The sequence below is a fragment of the Scomber japonicus genome, chromosome 10 (genome assembly GCF_027409825.1).
Source record: "Scomber japonicus isolate fScoJap1 chromosome 10, fScoJap1.pri, whole genome shotgun sequence".
NCBI lineage: Eukaryota > Metazoa > Chordata > Actinopteri > Scombriformes > Scombridae > Scomber > Scomber japonicus.
Window position 1 is genome coordinate 23,076,335 of NC_070587.1, and position 18,259 is coordinate 23,094,593.

Below are 18,259 nucleotides of genomic sequence, written 5' to 3' on the forward strand. Positions count from 1 at the left end.
ATTTCTTTACTAACATGCTGAACTAATGAACCGCTATCATCACAACACTGTGATGAAGTACAGCTTTAAGATCTGAGTGACTGAGGGTTGATTGTTGGGGCACAGATGGAAGGAGCTTCAGTCACAAAGACTGCTCAGCTGGCTGCTGTTTCAATAGAACAGAGACTCAAGTGACATCTGCATTTAGATCAATGGGAAAGAGCTCAGTAAATAGGGTCGGAAATTGTGATGATGATGATGATGATGATGATGATGATGATGTTTGTACATTAGTGTGACGTGAGGAAAAACAGAAGAGCAACCTTTCCTCAGGTGACTGAGAATGTCAGAATGCAGGATGTGAACACAGACACAGAGATGTGGAAATAAGTGATCTGGTCTGATGAGTCATCTTCATCTTATTCTCGAGAAGTGTGCGAAGCCATGAGTGGCATTCACCAAGACAACAGTACAGGTCTGAATGCTTGACCCCCTAAAGAGAGGGGCTTTGGTGATTCTGTTAGGCTGTGCGAGGCATGGTTTGGATCCACTTGCCCCCTTAGAGGGAAGGGTCACTGCAAATCAATAGGAAGTAGTTCTGAGTGATCATCTTTATCCTATGATGAAATATTTCTATCCTGATGGGAGTGGTCTCTCCCAGGGTGACATGAGGGGATACTGGATGGTTTGAAGAGTATGGAAATGATGTGAGTCCTATTTTATGGCCTTCACAGTCACCACATCTCAACCCAGTTAGACACTATGTGAGATTTAGTACTAATGTGTCAGACAGTGCTCTCAACCACCATCATCAAAACACTAAATGAGGGAATATCTTTTAGAAGAATGGTGTTCATCCCTCCGGTAGAGTTCAGAGACTGTACAATCAATGCCAAGGTGCACTAGGCTGTTAGATATAACACACTTCATGTTGGTTTTTCCTTTAATGTGTCCCCATCAGTATCTATATTATATCAATGTAGATATTAAAGTTTAAAAGATATCATGATATATCTGCTGATATTAGGTTTTAAACATAAACACATAACATGAACAACATTTTGATTAAGCTTGCCTAACTTTTCTTTTAAATAATTGTGACAATAGATGCTGTGTGGGACATTTTACAACTGAAAAATATGTTGCTCTCTGGTACACAGACTAATGGCAACGCTGTTTCTAAACTATATTTGGCATTGCTATATTGATATGTCTTGTACTTATCAGCAGACGTGCACATGCTGCAGTATTTATAATCCTGGGTGTAACACAACCCACAATACAACACAATACAACAAACACCACATACATGCTTGCACACAATAAATTGTAAATTTAATTCTTGCCTTTTAAATTTGACCGAAAAACAGAATCCTGTGTTCCAAAACTGCAGTCACTAAATACAGGATACCATACAAAACCTACAAAATGCAACAATTACAAACAGTTTGTTCAACAGATAACAATTTTACAGTATAAATTTATACAATACTGTTTTTGTTTTCATTTGGCACTTGACCACAAGATGCTATTTTTGTGTTTAACAGAAATGTTACACCTGACGCAGCTTTTTTTTTTTTTTTTTTGCTTTAGTTTTTTGAGCTTTTTTTAAAAAAAGGAAAGAAAAATCATAAAAATACAATAAAAGCAACACATTGTGACAGTATCATTGCAGTAGTTGTGATTCTCGGTTTGTCTTTGTCTGCATCTTTTTTTTTCTTTTTTCTGTTTACAAAAAAAAAAAAAAAAAAACAGCAGTTATTTAATAAAACATTCAAAGCTTTTTTTTTTTTTCTAATTGGAAAACAATGCAATAACTGAAACGGCTTGCTCAACCCTTGGGGGAGGGCTCGATTACATTCAGGGAAGGGGAGGGGGGCATTGGGGCACTCATCTCGGTAGAACCTCCTTAAAAACAATTAAAGGGGCAAGAGCTTCTTTTATTTGGACTTTTCTGTGTCAGCTGAGTGAAGGAGTGTTTTCATGTCAGTGTCAGTGCTACAATGTATTCTGGATGCCAACACTTAATGTGAATGTTACGTTTTACTTACTTTACTACATTTTTATAATTGAATTGACATCATACTCAGAATAGGGACTCCTGCTTAAGTCCTCTTTGTGTTGGATCCATGATTTGAAATATTAAGCTCAACTGAAACAGAAAAAGAAGCTAACAAACAGTGAGTGTGTCTTCATGTGTAAAGATTGCCTCTGTTCCTGCTTGCTTTGCCTCCATGACGTTATTCTTCTAAACCATTAGCTACATCAGCTTTGGCAGTCCATAACACTGACTACTGCTAGTACGAGCTGTGACGATACTAACATACACAAGCCAGCAGAGAGCCGGATGGTACCCACAAACATAGTTAAACACACATGCGCACAAGTCACATGCATACTGTGTTATTTAGTCTATACACCCCACCCCCCCACCCCCTCCACCCCCTCACCCCTTTACGCCACTGTTCAACCACTGATTCAACATGCGGCACTTTAATAAACATCGAAAAGTGAAGGTGAAGAAGCGCGTCTCTGTTCTCCACATAGTAAATGTTAGAAAGAAGGAAACTGGTTTGCATGCTTGATATCCTGCTTAAATAAAACAAAAACTATTATTTCATTATTTCACAACATTTGTTCTGAAAGTTGAAAACCGAGCGATCTGGACTATCTGAGTTTGCTTTACAAATTGAGGTGAACATATCTACACTGTACTCATACTTTAAAGACTAGTTCTCTATGTTTTCTTTAATCTAGAGTGCAGTCATTACACTGAACTGCCTGCCGCTCCAAACTCTCTCTCTCTTTCTCTCTCTCTGTCAGATTCCTGCTGATATGAAAAACCACTGGAACAGATGATGAATAAAGGGATGCTTCATTACATCAGTGAGACTTCACAAAATCAAAACTACTGGTTAGGATGCATATGCATAGTAGCATAACATTACATGTTCTTGTTGCCCCAGCAGAGCTGCCGCGGTTACTGTAATTAGATTTAAGAGGCTATTAATAAAAGATTACTACAGGAATAAATGCATTAAAATAAGTTTACCGTAATGGTCCTAATATAAGATGTTTCTTCTCTGGAAATACATATGAAAAAGTGGTGTTGTTGTATTATGGGTTGTTTGTAGCCTTAATGTTGCTAGGCTAGTGAGTGTTTTGTGTCTGTTTATGGTGAGTGTTAAGAGTCCGTTAGTGGAGTTTAACCAGCAGGAGTTTTTTCATAAATTCATGACGATTGAAAACGAGTCCAAAGCGTCTTCCAACATCTCTACTGCAGAAACGGAACATGTCGAGCTGCCAAATACCACTGTCACAGATGATAAGGAGCTCAAAAACACAAACAGACAGTTTTATAAATGCTAACTGCTGGAGAAAATCACTTCTGACTCCTTCTAAGAGCCTGGTAGGAGTGGGTGTGAGTATGTAACTATAATATGATGGAAGTTATATTCAAAAAGTATATTTCCAAATACAGCTGTTGGAAAAGTGGGGGTCATCTTATAATCAGGGGTACCTTATATTCAGGCCAATACGGTATTTAGGAACACATTATTATATAACATCTGAGGTTGAATTTATGTTTTATGGTGGTTACTGCAATAGTTTGAATGGTTTTGCTAATTTGTGCAGTAAGAAGTAAAATCAACACCGCGGCAGCTCTATGCACAAAGCACAAATTATAAAACTAAATCTACTGAGTTTGCAAAAAATACACAAACACATGTACATGTTCTCACAGTAGAAAAAGATGAAAGTAAAAGTACTAAAAGTACTCATTCTGAGTGAAGGACACACTTCACCAGTCCTCTCTGCAGATTAAATTATCTCACCTACAGTATTGTCCTTTAATTAAACATATCATCTCTCTCTCTCTCTTTCTCTCTCTCTCTCTTTCTTGTTGTCTCATGCACACACTCTTGTCTATGACACACATTAGAGTGATAGAGGCTCAGTGTCGCCCCGGCTGGAGCCTGGAAAGGGCACAGAGAGCCAAGCAAAGACACTGATACAGACACTCCAGTTTATACTGTATATACAACCTACGGTAGACGTTTCTTTACACTCTGACATGCTTATAGGAGGACTGAGGGATCCCGGTCAATTACACAATCAGTGGAGGGGAGGAGAGGGGAGGGATGTGATAACCTGATAAAGGTTTGGGAAAGTCTTCAGGTTAAGTCTCTGCAGGGGGTTTTTGGAAGGTTTTTGTTAAAACTGGAGAATGTGGCTCCTGTGCCCATCCTTTGAAGTCCTCAGTGCATATTGAAGGCCTGTCTTCTTCATCGTCATCAGCTTGTCATTCTTCATCATCAGTCTGCTCCATAGTGGAGAGTTAAGGGCATTAAGAGTCACCCGAAAGAAGCACTGCAAGGAGACAAGAAGTGAAGGTGAACACATTAGCAGTGATAACAGGGGTTGATGTAATTAGACATCACATGCTGAATATCAGGGTTATTTTAGCCCAGAAATATATTAGACCCAGAGGCTGTTTTAGCCTTCACAGGAAACAGAACCAGATTAAGAGCTGTCAGGTAATCTAATGTTTTTCTGTGAAGGAGTCTGTTTGAATGACATCACCAGAGTACATCACCATTTACAAAAGGTTGCATCAGTGTTTGTTCTTATCTTCAAGTACATGTATTTTCTATTAATCCTTAAACATACAACATAAACATATTTAAATATTAATGTGCTGGATACATAAACTCCTAAATGAATTATATCACTGGTAAATAATTAAAGACGTATCAATTTTTTTTCTAGTTTATTGATTCTTCAAAATTCCCTCAGCAATATAGATTCAATAGCTATGAATAGTAATATATGACTTTTGCTAGAAAGTTGTAAAAAATGCAGTGATTTAAATACAAACCGTGTTCAGACAGAAAACAAGGTTCACTTTCTGATAAGGTTCATAAAAACTGTTAAAGATCACCGTCTCATTAATAATAAAATGTTATGAAAGGGAACAGAATACAAAATACATTTCAAGTCATTGGTACCTTGTGGACTCATTATCAGTGTCATGTACTGTCTCATCTACATCATCACTGAGATCCTGCAGGGGTTTATCATCTATCCTGAACCCCATCACTGCAGCAGCACCTGCACCACCCTCAGAGAACTTCAATTTGACTTCTTTTTAAGTGGATCCAACAAAGATAATACTACCTACACACGGAGGCTTTAAAAACAACAAGCTTCTGCAAAGAATTCAGCACCTGCCTCAAAATAAAAGGTCGCCACCTACAAATTCTCTCATATCGATCCACCAAATACAGATAGAGACAGAGCGGGTGCAGTGCTGCGTGACCCCTCCCACATGCTGCACGGTGCACGCAGCCTCTGAATAGATGCTCTGCAGCGGGCGTCTTCACTGCATGGGAGGCTGCTCGTAGGAGAAACACCTTTGTTCCTGTACCATCGTACTCGAGCCTCTTCACATTTTGCTACGCTTTGCTGTTTGTAAAATATTAGTTTAAACTCCGGTGATATTTGTTGTGTTGAATGTGAGCCTTACAAGTTGTGTTGATGCCTCAGGTTTTAAAACTGTCCGGCGCTGCTGGGGTCGCACTGCAACAGGCGGACGATGGAGGGGTCGCTCTTCGCTCCTTTGATGAACTCCTCCAGGGACAGTTTACCTTAAACACACACGACACCAACAGCAGAGAATAAGAAGGATGATCTTACTTTTTCACATAGCAGAGAACCACATTTCACATTTCTTATCTTATTTAGTATGTTGACATTTTAGTGTTTAAACCATCAGATTATATTGAATATTTCAGTCAGTCTAGTCGAGCTAAAACCAGAAATTCTTCTTATTTCACATGAGATTGTATTGTATCATTATCTGATGAAAAACAGGTTGAATGATTAAAAACACGGCTTATTGTCTGATCTGACGGCATCGATTTGACATGGAACATGTTCTGATTGCATATTTATTTTAAACCATCAGGATTCAACAGCTGGGTCCCCAAACTCTCTTTAAAACTATTCTAAAACAATGAGAGCTGAACACACAATAAAATGTTTTGAAACCAATATTTTGGTTGCCCGAGGTACAAACGTAACTTCCTGTTCTGAACAATAGAAATAAAAGTAGTTAGCCTAATAAAAGTCAAAAGAATACCAATATCAAATATCAATCTGCTTGCATTAAAAAAATAGATGTGAAGTCGGTGTTAAAAAAAAAAGAAAAGAAAAAAAGCATGTCATGGATTTAATATTGATGTATGCTTAAGAAAATTGCTGTCTAGCCAGCTAGTTCAATATTAAAGGTTAATCCAGGCAAACTTTGCTATGATAACAACCATGATAAGGAAAGGTTAAGTTATACGCTGCTATTTTAATCAATACGGCTGTCTACACAGGCTGCATAATATCTCACCTTTCACTCACACTATGTCTATTTTCTTCTTCTTCATATGTGTAACCACAGTTACTGTGTGCTGTGGTTGTAGCGTTTCTAACATGTGGGCAACCTACACTCAACACTGCACCTGAATGCACAGAAGTCCTGCTCACCCTGCGCTTCCTGTGACTCTGTAATATCTTGTCTCCTCTTTATTTGTTGATGAAATTGAAGAGAGATTTTATTTTTAACTACATTTTTATAGTCAATAATATTACACATGTGGGCACTGCAATCTTCTTGTCTTTGTCGTGGAAATAATGGTCGTTCATGAGCATATTTAGTCATTGTTTTCATTAACCAAATGAAAATGAACATTAGGCTGAACCAGATCAAAGTCCTGCCGGAGGCTCCGGTGTCGTGAAGAGTATAATGACTTTTAAATGTACAATAAGTTAAATTGCATTTTAACATCATGTAGTAGTGACTGAGCAGCATTGCATTCCTACACATAACTAGAGGACACATTTTATTCTGACAAAACGGCAGCAATTACACACACTGACAATAAGCTGCTGCATTTTTAATCACTAACTGCTTTCTTAGTGGATCTCTCCTCTAATGAGCTTGTTTACTCATTCTAAAGTGAATATGTGATTTATGACTTTAAAGGCTACCTCCTGCTGCTACAACGACTTGCTCGTGTTTCTGCAATTCCTCGGTGGGTCATGAGGCAGAACGCCTTAAATAACTTTACGGCTATTTACTGGAACAGTCCTTCTGGGTAATGGGATGTTTGTGAATTTTAGTGAGATGTGAACAAAACACATAATTCAGGATGCCTCTCTCAGGATTCGTTTTCTTCCTTGCCTCCCTGTACAGTTTATTTAACCATGTTCCACTTCTCGCCAAGAGGTGGCAGTGTTGAGACGGCTCTTTGCTCTCCTGACCCCTCTCTCTCGTGATAGACAGACGTGCAGACAGACAGTGCGCTCCTCGCTCCTCGTGATTCTCATTAGAAGAAGCAGAAGAAAGACACCGCATTCCCTTGTCCAGGTCAGGACACTCTCTCACACTTTGTCTAAACATCTTCTGCCACTTCTCTCCCAGCGCCCCCCCCCCCTCCTCCTCCTCTTCTTTCACTACATCTTTTCCCACCTACACTACTCACTAATTCCTCAATGTAAACTCTCTGTTCCTCTCATCTTGTTTCTGTGCCTCCTCTGCTCAGGGATCAGAGCTGTAATGTTTTTACTGTCTGAGCATATGCAGTGTGTTTGTTTGTGTGTGTGTGTGTGTGTGTGTGTGTGTGTGTGTGTGTGTGTGTGTGTGTGTGTGTGTGTGTGTGTGTGTGTATGACTAAAATCTGGGGTCAGGTGTGAATTCTGTTGTCAATGAATTGCTGCTTCAGGCTGGAGTGCTTCTGTAATGGAAAAAGCATGCAGGCTGGTTCTGTACAAAGACAACAGCTGCTGTCCAGCCAGCCAGGTGTCTGTGACAAGCTGTGTGGCACATTTGCAATGGAAATGCCCATCCAGTCTCACTTCAATGAAAATAATTAATTACTCAAATAATCAATGAACTAATTCTAACTTTCTATATCTGGGTAGATCATCATAAAGACATAGTATGTTGTTATATTCTTAAAACACCTGATTCTTGACACAAAAACAACCAACAAGTTATTTTTAAGGTACCGTCTCTGTTGGTGTCCATCTGCCTGAAGATCTTCTCTGTCCTCTTCTCGGGTGTCGACTCGTCCTCAGGCATCTTCATCACGGAGGACACCATCTTATAGATTGCCTGCATGGAGGACACAAGTGAAGACAGATAATCAATGATTTATCCGTAGATCTTCTAAGCTATTGTGCTGCTAACTGTTGCTTCTAGAACCGTCACAGCTTCTTTCATTTTAACTTTTACTTTTGTTTGTTGAGTCTCAAACTAATCGCTCTGATTTATATATGTTGACTGGAAGGATCAGTGGAAGGTTTATATGTATCTTTCCACCTATAAAGCCATTCTTAGGGTGCCTTGAAGACAAGCAGAAGGTGTGGCAACATTTGTGAGTTACTACTAACGTTTCACTTCTGTTTTATGATCAAACATATCAAAACAGAAGGAATAAGGAGTAAATATCACATCACTGCATTATAAAGTCTGTTAAATATGCTGTAATGCCCCAGCTAACAACATGATGAGTTGAACTTGTTGTCAAGTAAGACACTTTACAGCTCGTTACTTTTCTAGACCCAGTTAGAAATATAGACTGTTAGAGAAACCAATGGAAATATTTTGGGAACCGCTATATTAAACCAACTACATGGATCATTTTAATGTCCCCATAGTCTGCTTGGAATAATTTACATACCAAACCTCATTTGGAAATGTTGCCTTCATGAAAAAATCAAACAGTTAACAGTCATTTCTTAATGAAATGTGTGCATTATCCAAAGAAAATGCTGTTGTGGCTGAAATAATTCCATATTTCATAGTAAAAATGGTAAATGGACTGTACTTATATAACACTTTATAGTGTTTTTGACCACTCAGAGTGCTTTTACACTACATGTCACATTTACCCATTCACATACATTCATACACTGATAGCAGGGGCTGCCACACAGGGTACCAACCTGATCACCAGGAGGAAACTAACATTCACTCAAACATTCATTCAGCCATCGTGAGCAATTTTGGGGTTCAGTATCTTGCCCAAGGACACACTGACATGTGACATGTGGACTGGAGCAGCTGGGAATCAAACCACTGATCTTCTGATTGATGGATGGACCGCTCTATACCTCCTGAGACACAGCCGCCCCCACAGTGCATTACAGTACAGTACAGTATAGTACAGTATAGTACAGTACAGTACAGTACAGTATAGTACAGTACAGTACAGTACAGTACAGTACAGTTTAACCTCAGCCATTGTATTTGTGTAAATGAGAGTAAATGTATGCTCTGTATTGCCCCAAAAATTCTCATAATATGTAAATCATCTGACTTCATGGTCAATGTTAAATAAAATTAAAATCATTAGTTTCATAGGTATAACTTTTTCCATCAATACCAACCCTGACACATTCATTCAGAAATATTTCTGCTATTCTCTCCTCTTCTACTGAATGCTTCGGAAATGTTCTGCGCTACTTTTCTTTTTCAGCTTGTTACAGTCACAGCTGCTTTTATTCAGCCTGCTGATGTGAAGAGAAAGAGTCGTTTGTTTGATAACCTTGTCCTGCTGACAAGTGCATAAAACACATCCTATTCTACATCCTCAATGCAATCTACCTGATACAACATGTCACTGTGACATACGAACATTTTTTTCTGCTGTGTCACAGGTGAGTCAGTATTCACCCATTCGGCACTGACATGTCAACTTGTTGCACTGTGTTACCATTCCAATACATTTTCATAGTTCAGGTGGGGTTTGACAAACATATACACACCCCCACACAGACTATTTATCAGTGTTGTGTCTCCTCTGCTCTATGTTGCATTGCCGGCTGTTTGGCAGTAAACAGTGAAATCACAGCCCACTCTCTCTGTCTCTAATAAGGAGGCGGATTTGAGGGGAATGGGAGCTGACATGTGAACAGAGGAGGGCTGATTGTGATTACAGTGCAGTGGGAGCTTTAAATAGGTGCTGGTTATGCCTCCTATTACTCAGTGGCAGGGCGGCTCATCTCCCGGGTCACAGCGGAGCTCAGGCAACGATGGTTAATATCAGCCTTCATTTCAGTTTGGAGCCCGGTCTGTTATTAATCGAAATCCTTCAAACTACTGTGAGCGCTTACTGCATTTAGCCAATAATACATGTTAGGGATTTGACTGCTGGTCTTAATCCAGGGCAATGCAGTGGAATGAGATTAAATTCCTAAATCCCAAAATTACAAGCAACCAATAAGAAGTGAAACGATCTGAAGCTTATAGTTCACTCAATATTCCCAACTAGCCTGCACACAGTGCTATGAAAACACAGATATTCAGTCCCCCCCCCCCCAACCTTGCATTATTATACTATTATATTATCATTATATCAGTGGTATAAAATGATCTTCAAATAACAATAATATAATTTATGGCAATTATTTTTGAGACAATAAATCGTCCAACAAAAGTAGTTATTGTGACAGGTCTATGTGTGTGTGTGTAAATCCAAAAACTATTAAACACACATCAGTGAGTCACACTGTTGCACTGAGTGATAAATTCATTCATTACTATAAAAACACAACCAGCACCGAATATGTGCATAGTGATCACAATGACTCCAAACCCCTTTTTCTAATATACATGTCCACTGGTTTCTTTAGTAAATCTGTGTAACAGCCACTACAGCTACAACCTGGTGGCTGGCCTGAAATTTGAAGTCCAATTAAAAACCAGTATGGTTGATATTAGATCTGACATGCAGAGAGCTTCACAGACGCAAGTCCAGTCCTTCAGCGCCAATTTAGTGTAATGTATCCACATTAATGCAAAACGTACAGTTCATCATTGGAAATGCAGTATGGCTGTTATTTCCACAGCATGTTAAAATAATTGTGGATTCCATTCATGAATCCATTTTTATATATTACTTCAAATGGAAAACACAAACTAAAAAAGAGTGGCCATATCGACTTTGAAAAACATGAAAATAAGAGGATCTGCTGCTTATGTACTCCTGTTTGAGTAACGTTTGCTAAAAGCTACAGCATCCAGCTGTTGTAGGAAATGAACAGAGCCGCTCTTTAGAAAGCACATCTGAGGCTGAGGCAGAGTGCATTAAAGTAAAGCCAGTGTGATTCAGGTTTGATCCTGTCTTCTCCAGCATCCACAAACCACAACCCTCGTCTTAATTGGTTGTGGCTTTTTATCTTCTCTTTCTTCACACACGGCCCTCTGCCAGCTGGTGTATCCGCTCAGGCTGATTGTCTGTCTCCTTCTTCTCCCTCTCACCTCCCACTATGGAGTCTCTTCATTCCTGTCAGTAATTCAGTAGTGAAAGCTACCTGGACATTTCAGTCAGCTCTCTTTCTCTGAAGCTTTTTACATTGTAGACAGACTTTCATTGAGATCTATTTGTCAAGGCAGCATCCTTACAACAACCTGAATGCCCTTAAGAGAAAAAAAGAAGTACTTTTGTCTCCTTTCAGCAGGGAGGGGAGGGGGAGGGGAGGGGGAGGGGGGGGGGGGGGTCCAGACAAGAACACAACATCATCTCCTGTGGAGCTGGAAATGGCCACAGTTAAGTGAGGACATATGAGGAGAATGAGCTGATGACAGGACTGCTACCTGCCCATTTAGGAACGAGAGCGAGAGGAAAGCTCCGTCATATAAATGCCCTGGTTATTACACCGTGACTAGATCAAACAGTACAGAGAGAGACGGATGTAGAAAAGCAGTCTTTGAGAGAGATAGAAAGAGAGAGAGCGAGAGAAGTCGTCCACTTGTTTGTGCCAGCTGAGCTCTGTTTGACTCTTCTCGAGGTAATAAACACTCAAGCGCGCAGACACACACACACACACACACACACACACCACGTACACCGTCTCGCCTCACCCTCGCACCAAAGATGAATGCGTTTCCCATGGCGACTTTATCCGCATGAGCAGCAATCTATTCATCTACTCCTCTATTCTGTTCAATCACACTAAATTACCAGTATGAATGCACTCTCCCTTCTTTTTTGCTTATTGAGACAATGAACTTCCCTCTGCCTTCCGTCTCTGCTACGCCGATAGCTCCGTATTTCAGATGGAAGGTAGACAAAGGTTAGATATCAACTATTGATGAGTGCATGAGGTGGTTTTTTTTATCTTCCTCACTATGTTCGGAGGTGTTTTTCATTATCTGAAGAAGATGAGACCGGGCTGGCTCCGATCCATCCCAATTACTCCCACAGCAAGGCCAATTATGAGCATCACAAGCATTTACACACTCTCTGCAGGAGAGAGCATTAGCTAGCTGGAGTGGGCCTTGACTCCCAGTTGCTACGGCGCATGGAGGCGAGTGTGAATAGGAAACATAGAGACCACTGTGGGAGGAATGACACAGTCCTTTGGGTGAAGCTTTGGCAAGTGCCGGTTAAATTAATACTGGTGGACAATATCCCTTGAAGAGAAAATGTCAATCAAGTGGGTAACACACTGCCAACTGAACACTAAAAGATATTTTTCATTAATGTTATATAATGTTGCATATTTGTTGGCCCAAGATGACGACTTCAAGTGTCTCGTATGGTCCACAACCCAAAGATATTGAGTTTATTGAGATGTATTTATTGAGTTTACCTTAAGATAGTTGGCAACTAATTGATTAAGTGGCTAATCGTTGCCGCTCTATTCAGCAGTTATAGTGTTCACCCTCTTCACCATCCTAGTTTAGTGTGTTAGCATGCTCACATGTCTAGGTGGGAGTCTGGGTGTCATCCTGGACAGCACATTATCATTTGAAGCCCACATCAATAATGTTACCCAGTCTGCATTCTTTCACCTACGTAATATCAATCATCTGCGTCTGTCATTTACACCAACCTGCACCGCTATTGTTATTCACACCTTGCTAACATACCGTCTGGACTGGTCTTCCACGTAAATCTCTTCATAAATTCCAACTGGTCCAGAATGCAGCTGCTCGTATCTTCACTAGAACTCCCTCTATTGAACACATCACACCTGCCCTGCAGTAACTTCATTGGCTCCCTATCAAATACCATATTGATTTTAAGATTCTGCTTCTCACCTTCAAGGTCCTTAATAACCTGGCACTATTGTATCTTTCTAATCTTGTTCACATCTTCACATCCTCCCGCCCTCTCAGATCCTCTTCTGCCATCCAGCTCTCTGCTTTATCTGCCAACCTAACCACCATGGGGTTAGGAGCTTTTAGCTGATCTGCCCCCTTGCCTTTGGGACTCCCTCCCATCAGACATTTCCAACTCTGACTCTGTCTCCACCTTTAATTCCCGCCTGAAAACACACCTATTCCTACTGGTATAGTCTGTCTGGCACTGACTATGATATCACATTCATGAAATGTTGCACTGATGTTTATCTACTGCACTATGTACTAACTAAATATTCTACCTCAATGTTGCTATTTTATGATGTGTGATGCACTGTTTGTGGTTTATGTGTGTCCTGTAAGGCGTCAGTATGAAATGTCATGAGCACACATGATATTTCGGTCTGAACCAAAGTGGTGGATCAACCGATGACATCACCATCACAAGAACCGCTCCTCTACTGAGCCAAAAATATCATACTGAGGTAGAACTAGCCTAAAGATGTTGAACAGGAAATGTCATTCACCAACACCCAACACCCAGCTAAGCAGCAGAAAATAGATGGATTTTGCTTTATGACATCCACCTGCTAATCTGCCCTTCTGCTACCCCTGAAAGTTGATACTGTGATCACGCTCAACTGCAGACTTTACTCAAAGGCTTTACTCAAGACTCAGAGCTCAGGCTTCATTTTAACTTTCGGCGCTTACTTGCAGAAGTCAGGAAACTTTTCTCTTAAGTCTGCCTTCTCTGTGCAGAGGCGGGTAGGCTTTGAACCAGGAGAGCCAGCCAGCCAAACTGAGAGAGAGACGGCGGTAGTGCATGAGTTTATGTGTAAATGCTTCTGTGTGTGTGTGTGTGTGTGTGTGTGTGTGTCTGAAACAGAAAGAGACAAAATAAGATGGCCTTGGGCTATTCCTACAAATGCACTTCAGCTCAGATTCATTTGAGGAACGGTGCAGTAAAACACAGAGCTCCTGCATTTGAAAAAGCTATCATCGCATTTGAGTTAGACTTATCATACCTCTTCCGTGTTTTCATGGTGATGGCGAGCATTTGCTCCTAATTAACCGCAGCTAATTAGCGACCGCCACATCCGCACAAACGCATTTGCTTAATGATCATAAATGTGCACTCACTTCCCCCTCATTAAGGTGGAACGATCAACTTTTTCGGCACTCTTCGTCCTTCTATTCATTTCGACTGATGAGCCCTGCAGACAGCTAGACATGACCGTCTGAGTCACGCTGTCTTTTCTTTTGTCCTTGGAAACGCTACCTTTCAGTGGGAAGTGGGCAGAGGGTTTATATTGTCAGGATATAGAAGAAGAATTGACAGGTTGAAGTCTGAATCACTGCTGTCTTGAGGTAGGGTGGCAAATTTAGCCTTGAGGCGTAGATACGTGGGCACATGTGAGGTATTATGGATGGGCGGTTGCTACCTTGGAAATGGATCAGAGGAGCTGGCTGTTTCATTAGTGATTCAGATGCATGCAGGAGACACTAAAAGATTAACATTACATGGATAGTTATATCATTTAAATGGTTGTGAGAATGTGAGAGGACTCTACAGTTCCCATCTGTTCTACACAGCATTTCAAGGTTAAGATTTCTTTATTCTTTCTTGTCATTTCTCAGCACTCACATACATTGAAATGAAATGCATTGTCTGCATTTGACCTATTGTAAACACTAAGGGCAGTGGGCAGGTAGGACTGACTCCAGTGCCACTGACAGGAGTTTTAACCCTAACATACATGTCTTTGATGTTGGGAGGAAATAGAAACACCCGGCGGAAACTGGGAAGAACATGCAAACTCCAGGCCGGGTTCAAACCCAGGACCTTCTTGGTGTGATGCAACAGTGCTAAACACTGAGGCACCGTGTCTGCATTTGACCTATTGAACACACTAGGTGCAACAGACAGGTGTGGTGTAGTGGCCCCTGGACTGACTCCAGGGCCACTGACAGGAGTTTCAACCCTAACATACATATCTTTGATGGTGGGAGGAAACTGAAGCACTGGCGGAAACCGGGAAGAACATGCAAACTCCATCCCGAGTTCAAACTCAGGACCTTCTTGCTGTGACGCAAGAGTACTAACCACTGAGGCAACATTCCACCTTTAACCTCTTTCAGCTCAATGTTTTCAATTCACAGCCAGCAACTCTTACTGTTCTGGTTCACTCTTACCAAATTTGTTTCTAAGTAAAGCAGTTGCTTCTAAGTAAACAGCTGTTTCTAAGTAAAACTGTGACATACAACTGCTTACCCAATACCAGTGGCAAAGTGAATCACTGGCTTGAAACACAGTGGAGCATTTATCACTTAAAGAGAGACACATCTTACAGACACAGTTACATGGAGGTAAATATCTGAGGTGAAGTATAAGGTGACACAAACATGACTTTAAATGAATGCTAATGTTGTTGCTCAATATCTATGCATTTTCTTCTCTTCACGTCTGGTCCTGTCCTTCCCCCTTTTCTGAGTTTCCATCACGATGTTCAGTTCCGACTCTCCTCATACAAACTGTCTGTTCTCGTCACATACATGACAGAGACATCCTGTTTCTTAGATGACTTCCATCATAAAGACAAGAAGTCTGAAACTGATGTGCGGCTCACTAGCTGCTGTTACACAAATCAGGAGGAAGTAAAAAAACAAAAAAAAACAAACAAGAAAAAACAGCGCGAGGCGTATGTGAGTCTTGTATATAATGGTGTGTTTACATGAGGAGCCCTTGTGCAGGAAATGCCACCCACCCTCCCCCCCTCGTTTTTCCCTTGTCGCTTTCTTTTTTTTTTTTTGTCTTGCTACACAGCCCAGAAAACAGATGTCACTTTTTTTTATTGCAGTGTGAGAAAAAATGTCATTCTATCCATTAAAATTAGTAACGATCCATATCGCAAAATGACCTGCATTTGAAATGAATTGCTTGAATTAGTTTTATGAGTTAGCTTTCTTTTCCAACATGAGTGCTAATATGGTGGTGAACATGTTTGAAAGGCTGTCTAGAAGGTAAATGGCTGGACATTTACCTTCATTACCTTTATAAATATTAACAGATTAAACATGACAGCTTTTTAAACACAGTCCTGGACTTAATTTAAATGTCCTTCCTTATCTTTCCAGCATAAAGCTGCTTTTGGCAGCAGTGGAAGAATCCACAGAGGCCTTACAAAATATGCTAATGATGTACTAGATAAAAGCAAGCATGCATAAACATAATAAAACAAGACTTAGTACAGTCTTAATGCAGACTATAGGCCTAGCTTCAAAAACATTGAATGGAACAGCATCTGTAGTATACAGTATGTGGTTTAGCAGACATGGATTAGACTAGGCTTTAGTTCCATTTGCTCCTGTAAACGCTACAAAGTAGATGGAAAATCTATTCTTTTCCTTTGTAGATAAAGCTAAAAGCCACATTTAAGACCAAGTAAAGCTAGTAAATCCCTGTCTGTTTCCAAAACTACTTTCATTGGCACATAAGGAAACATTTCCAATTAATTCTAATATCTAAATGCATCTTTTTTAGCACACTGACATTTCAGTAAGGTCTTAAAATGAATATCTCTCAGAAATAATGTGTTTAATGGATATGCTTGTACGAGCTTCCTCCCCCCCCGTAACAGAGCTGTATGACCTCTTGTTCTTAAAATGCCGGCACAGTGGCTCCAAGTCTCATAAAGAGTGTGTTATGGATACAGTGCAGGTACTGTTAATACAACAGTGTTTAACAATCACAGCTCTGGCTACTGTTATAGTTAGTGGCTGAGCGTGTACATGTGTGTGCATCACCTCCTGGAAATCAATTCACATAATTCACAGAAAACACTTAAGACCAGTGTCTGAAATGAACTTTTTGACTCATCTGCCAATGGGACTGGCAGATGAAAAAAATCCATCATCCAAAACACTAAATTGCCATTTTGTGTCACACACGTTTGTTTCTGTACATTTATCAACTTGTAATGTTGCCATATAATAGCTATTTAAGTAATAAACCGGCAGCAAGTGACAGTTTAGCAAAGAGCTGCGATATCAAAATGCTTCCATCTGCCTGCATACACACTTACCTGTACAATCTCCAGCATCTCAGATTTACTGATGTAACCGTTTCCGTCCAGGTCGTACATACTGAAGGCCCATTTCAACTTCTGCTCCAGCTTCCCGCGTGATGTCACACTTAGTGCGATGATAAACTCCCGGAAGTCTATTGTCCCGTCACCGTTCGCATCAAATGTGCGGAAGACGTGTTCGGCAAACTTTGATGCGTCTCCGTAGGGAAAGAAGTTACCGTAGATCTTCTTGAACTCCTCCATGGACAGGTTCCCGCTTGGGCAGTCCCTCAGAAAGCCCTTGTACCACTCCTGGATCTCGTGCTCGGTGAAGTCGGTGCTCTCCAGCAGGTCCTGCATCACCTCAGGACGGAGCTTGCTGTTCTGCTTCCCCATGTCTGATGGTCCTGTCGATCACTTGGCTCACAGCTGAGAGACAGAGAAATGAAAAGAGGTGGTTTTAGAATGTGATGAATATCAATGGGCAAGGGCATTGACAGGGCAACACATAAATATGCAGCCTTTGACACAATTGATCACAGCAAATCAGACAGACTGAAGCACTGGGTGGGTATATATGGTAGTGATTCAAAATGGTCAAATACTGTAGGTTCTCTATAAACAACAGGGTCTCCTCATTGTCTCATAAAAGTATGGTATGCCTGAAGGGTCCATTTTGGGGCCTATTTTATTGTCCTTACATGTGCTTTCCCCTGAGACACATCATCTATAGACATGGCATGTATTTTGCTGTCATGCTGATGACACCCAGTTGTACCTCACTTTTTATTTTGTTGATCAAAATGATAATTTTGAATACAAAATTGAATCAATTTGATGAGATTATAAAATTGATTTTTATAATTGATTGATTTTCATTTGCATCCTTGTGTATGGCACTTTATATGTTGTTGAATTCTTTGGTCCAAGTTGAAGAAAACAGATGAAAAAAATGTAACTTAATAATGTATAGATATTTGACAGCAGAACTACAGGCAGAATGGAAAAAATGAAATAATCCTGTTGATATGTAACCATAGTACATAAAGATAAGCATCCAGCTTGCTTAGGG

General features: G+C 40.4%; 1 protein-coding gene across 3 annotated transcripts in view; it reads right to left on the reverse strand.

Moving 5' to 3' along the window:
- Positions 1 to 1,287: 1,287 nt before the first annotated feature.
- LOC128366065 (neurocalcin-delta A) overlaps positions 1,288 to 18,259 on the reverse strand; it is a 69,225-nt gene continuing 52,253 nt past the window's right edge. For all 3 annotated transcript variants that reach the window (XM_053326719.1, XM_053326717.1, XM_053326718.1), the window contains 4 exons: positions 17,206 to 17,616; positions 8,041 to 8,146; positions 5,507 to 5,627; positions 1,288 to 4,350 (listed from right to left, as the gene is read on the reverse strand). In XM_053326719.1, the coding sequence (XP_053182694.1) occupies positions 5,530 to 5,627; positions 8,041 to 8,146; positions 17,206 to 17,583 (582 nt within the window). In that variant the 5' untranslated portion in view covers positions 17,584 to 17,616 and the 3' untranslated portion in view covers positions 1,288 to 4,350; positions 5,507 to 5,529. The remainder of the gene's footprint in view (positions 4,351 to 5,506; positions 5,628 to 8,040; positions 8,147 to 17,205; positions 17,617 to 18,259) is intronic.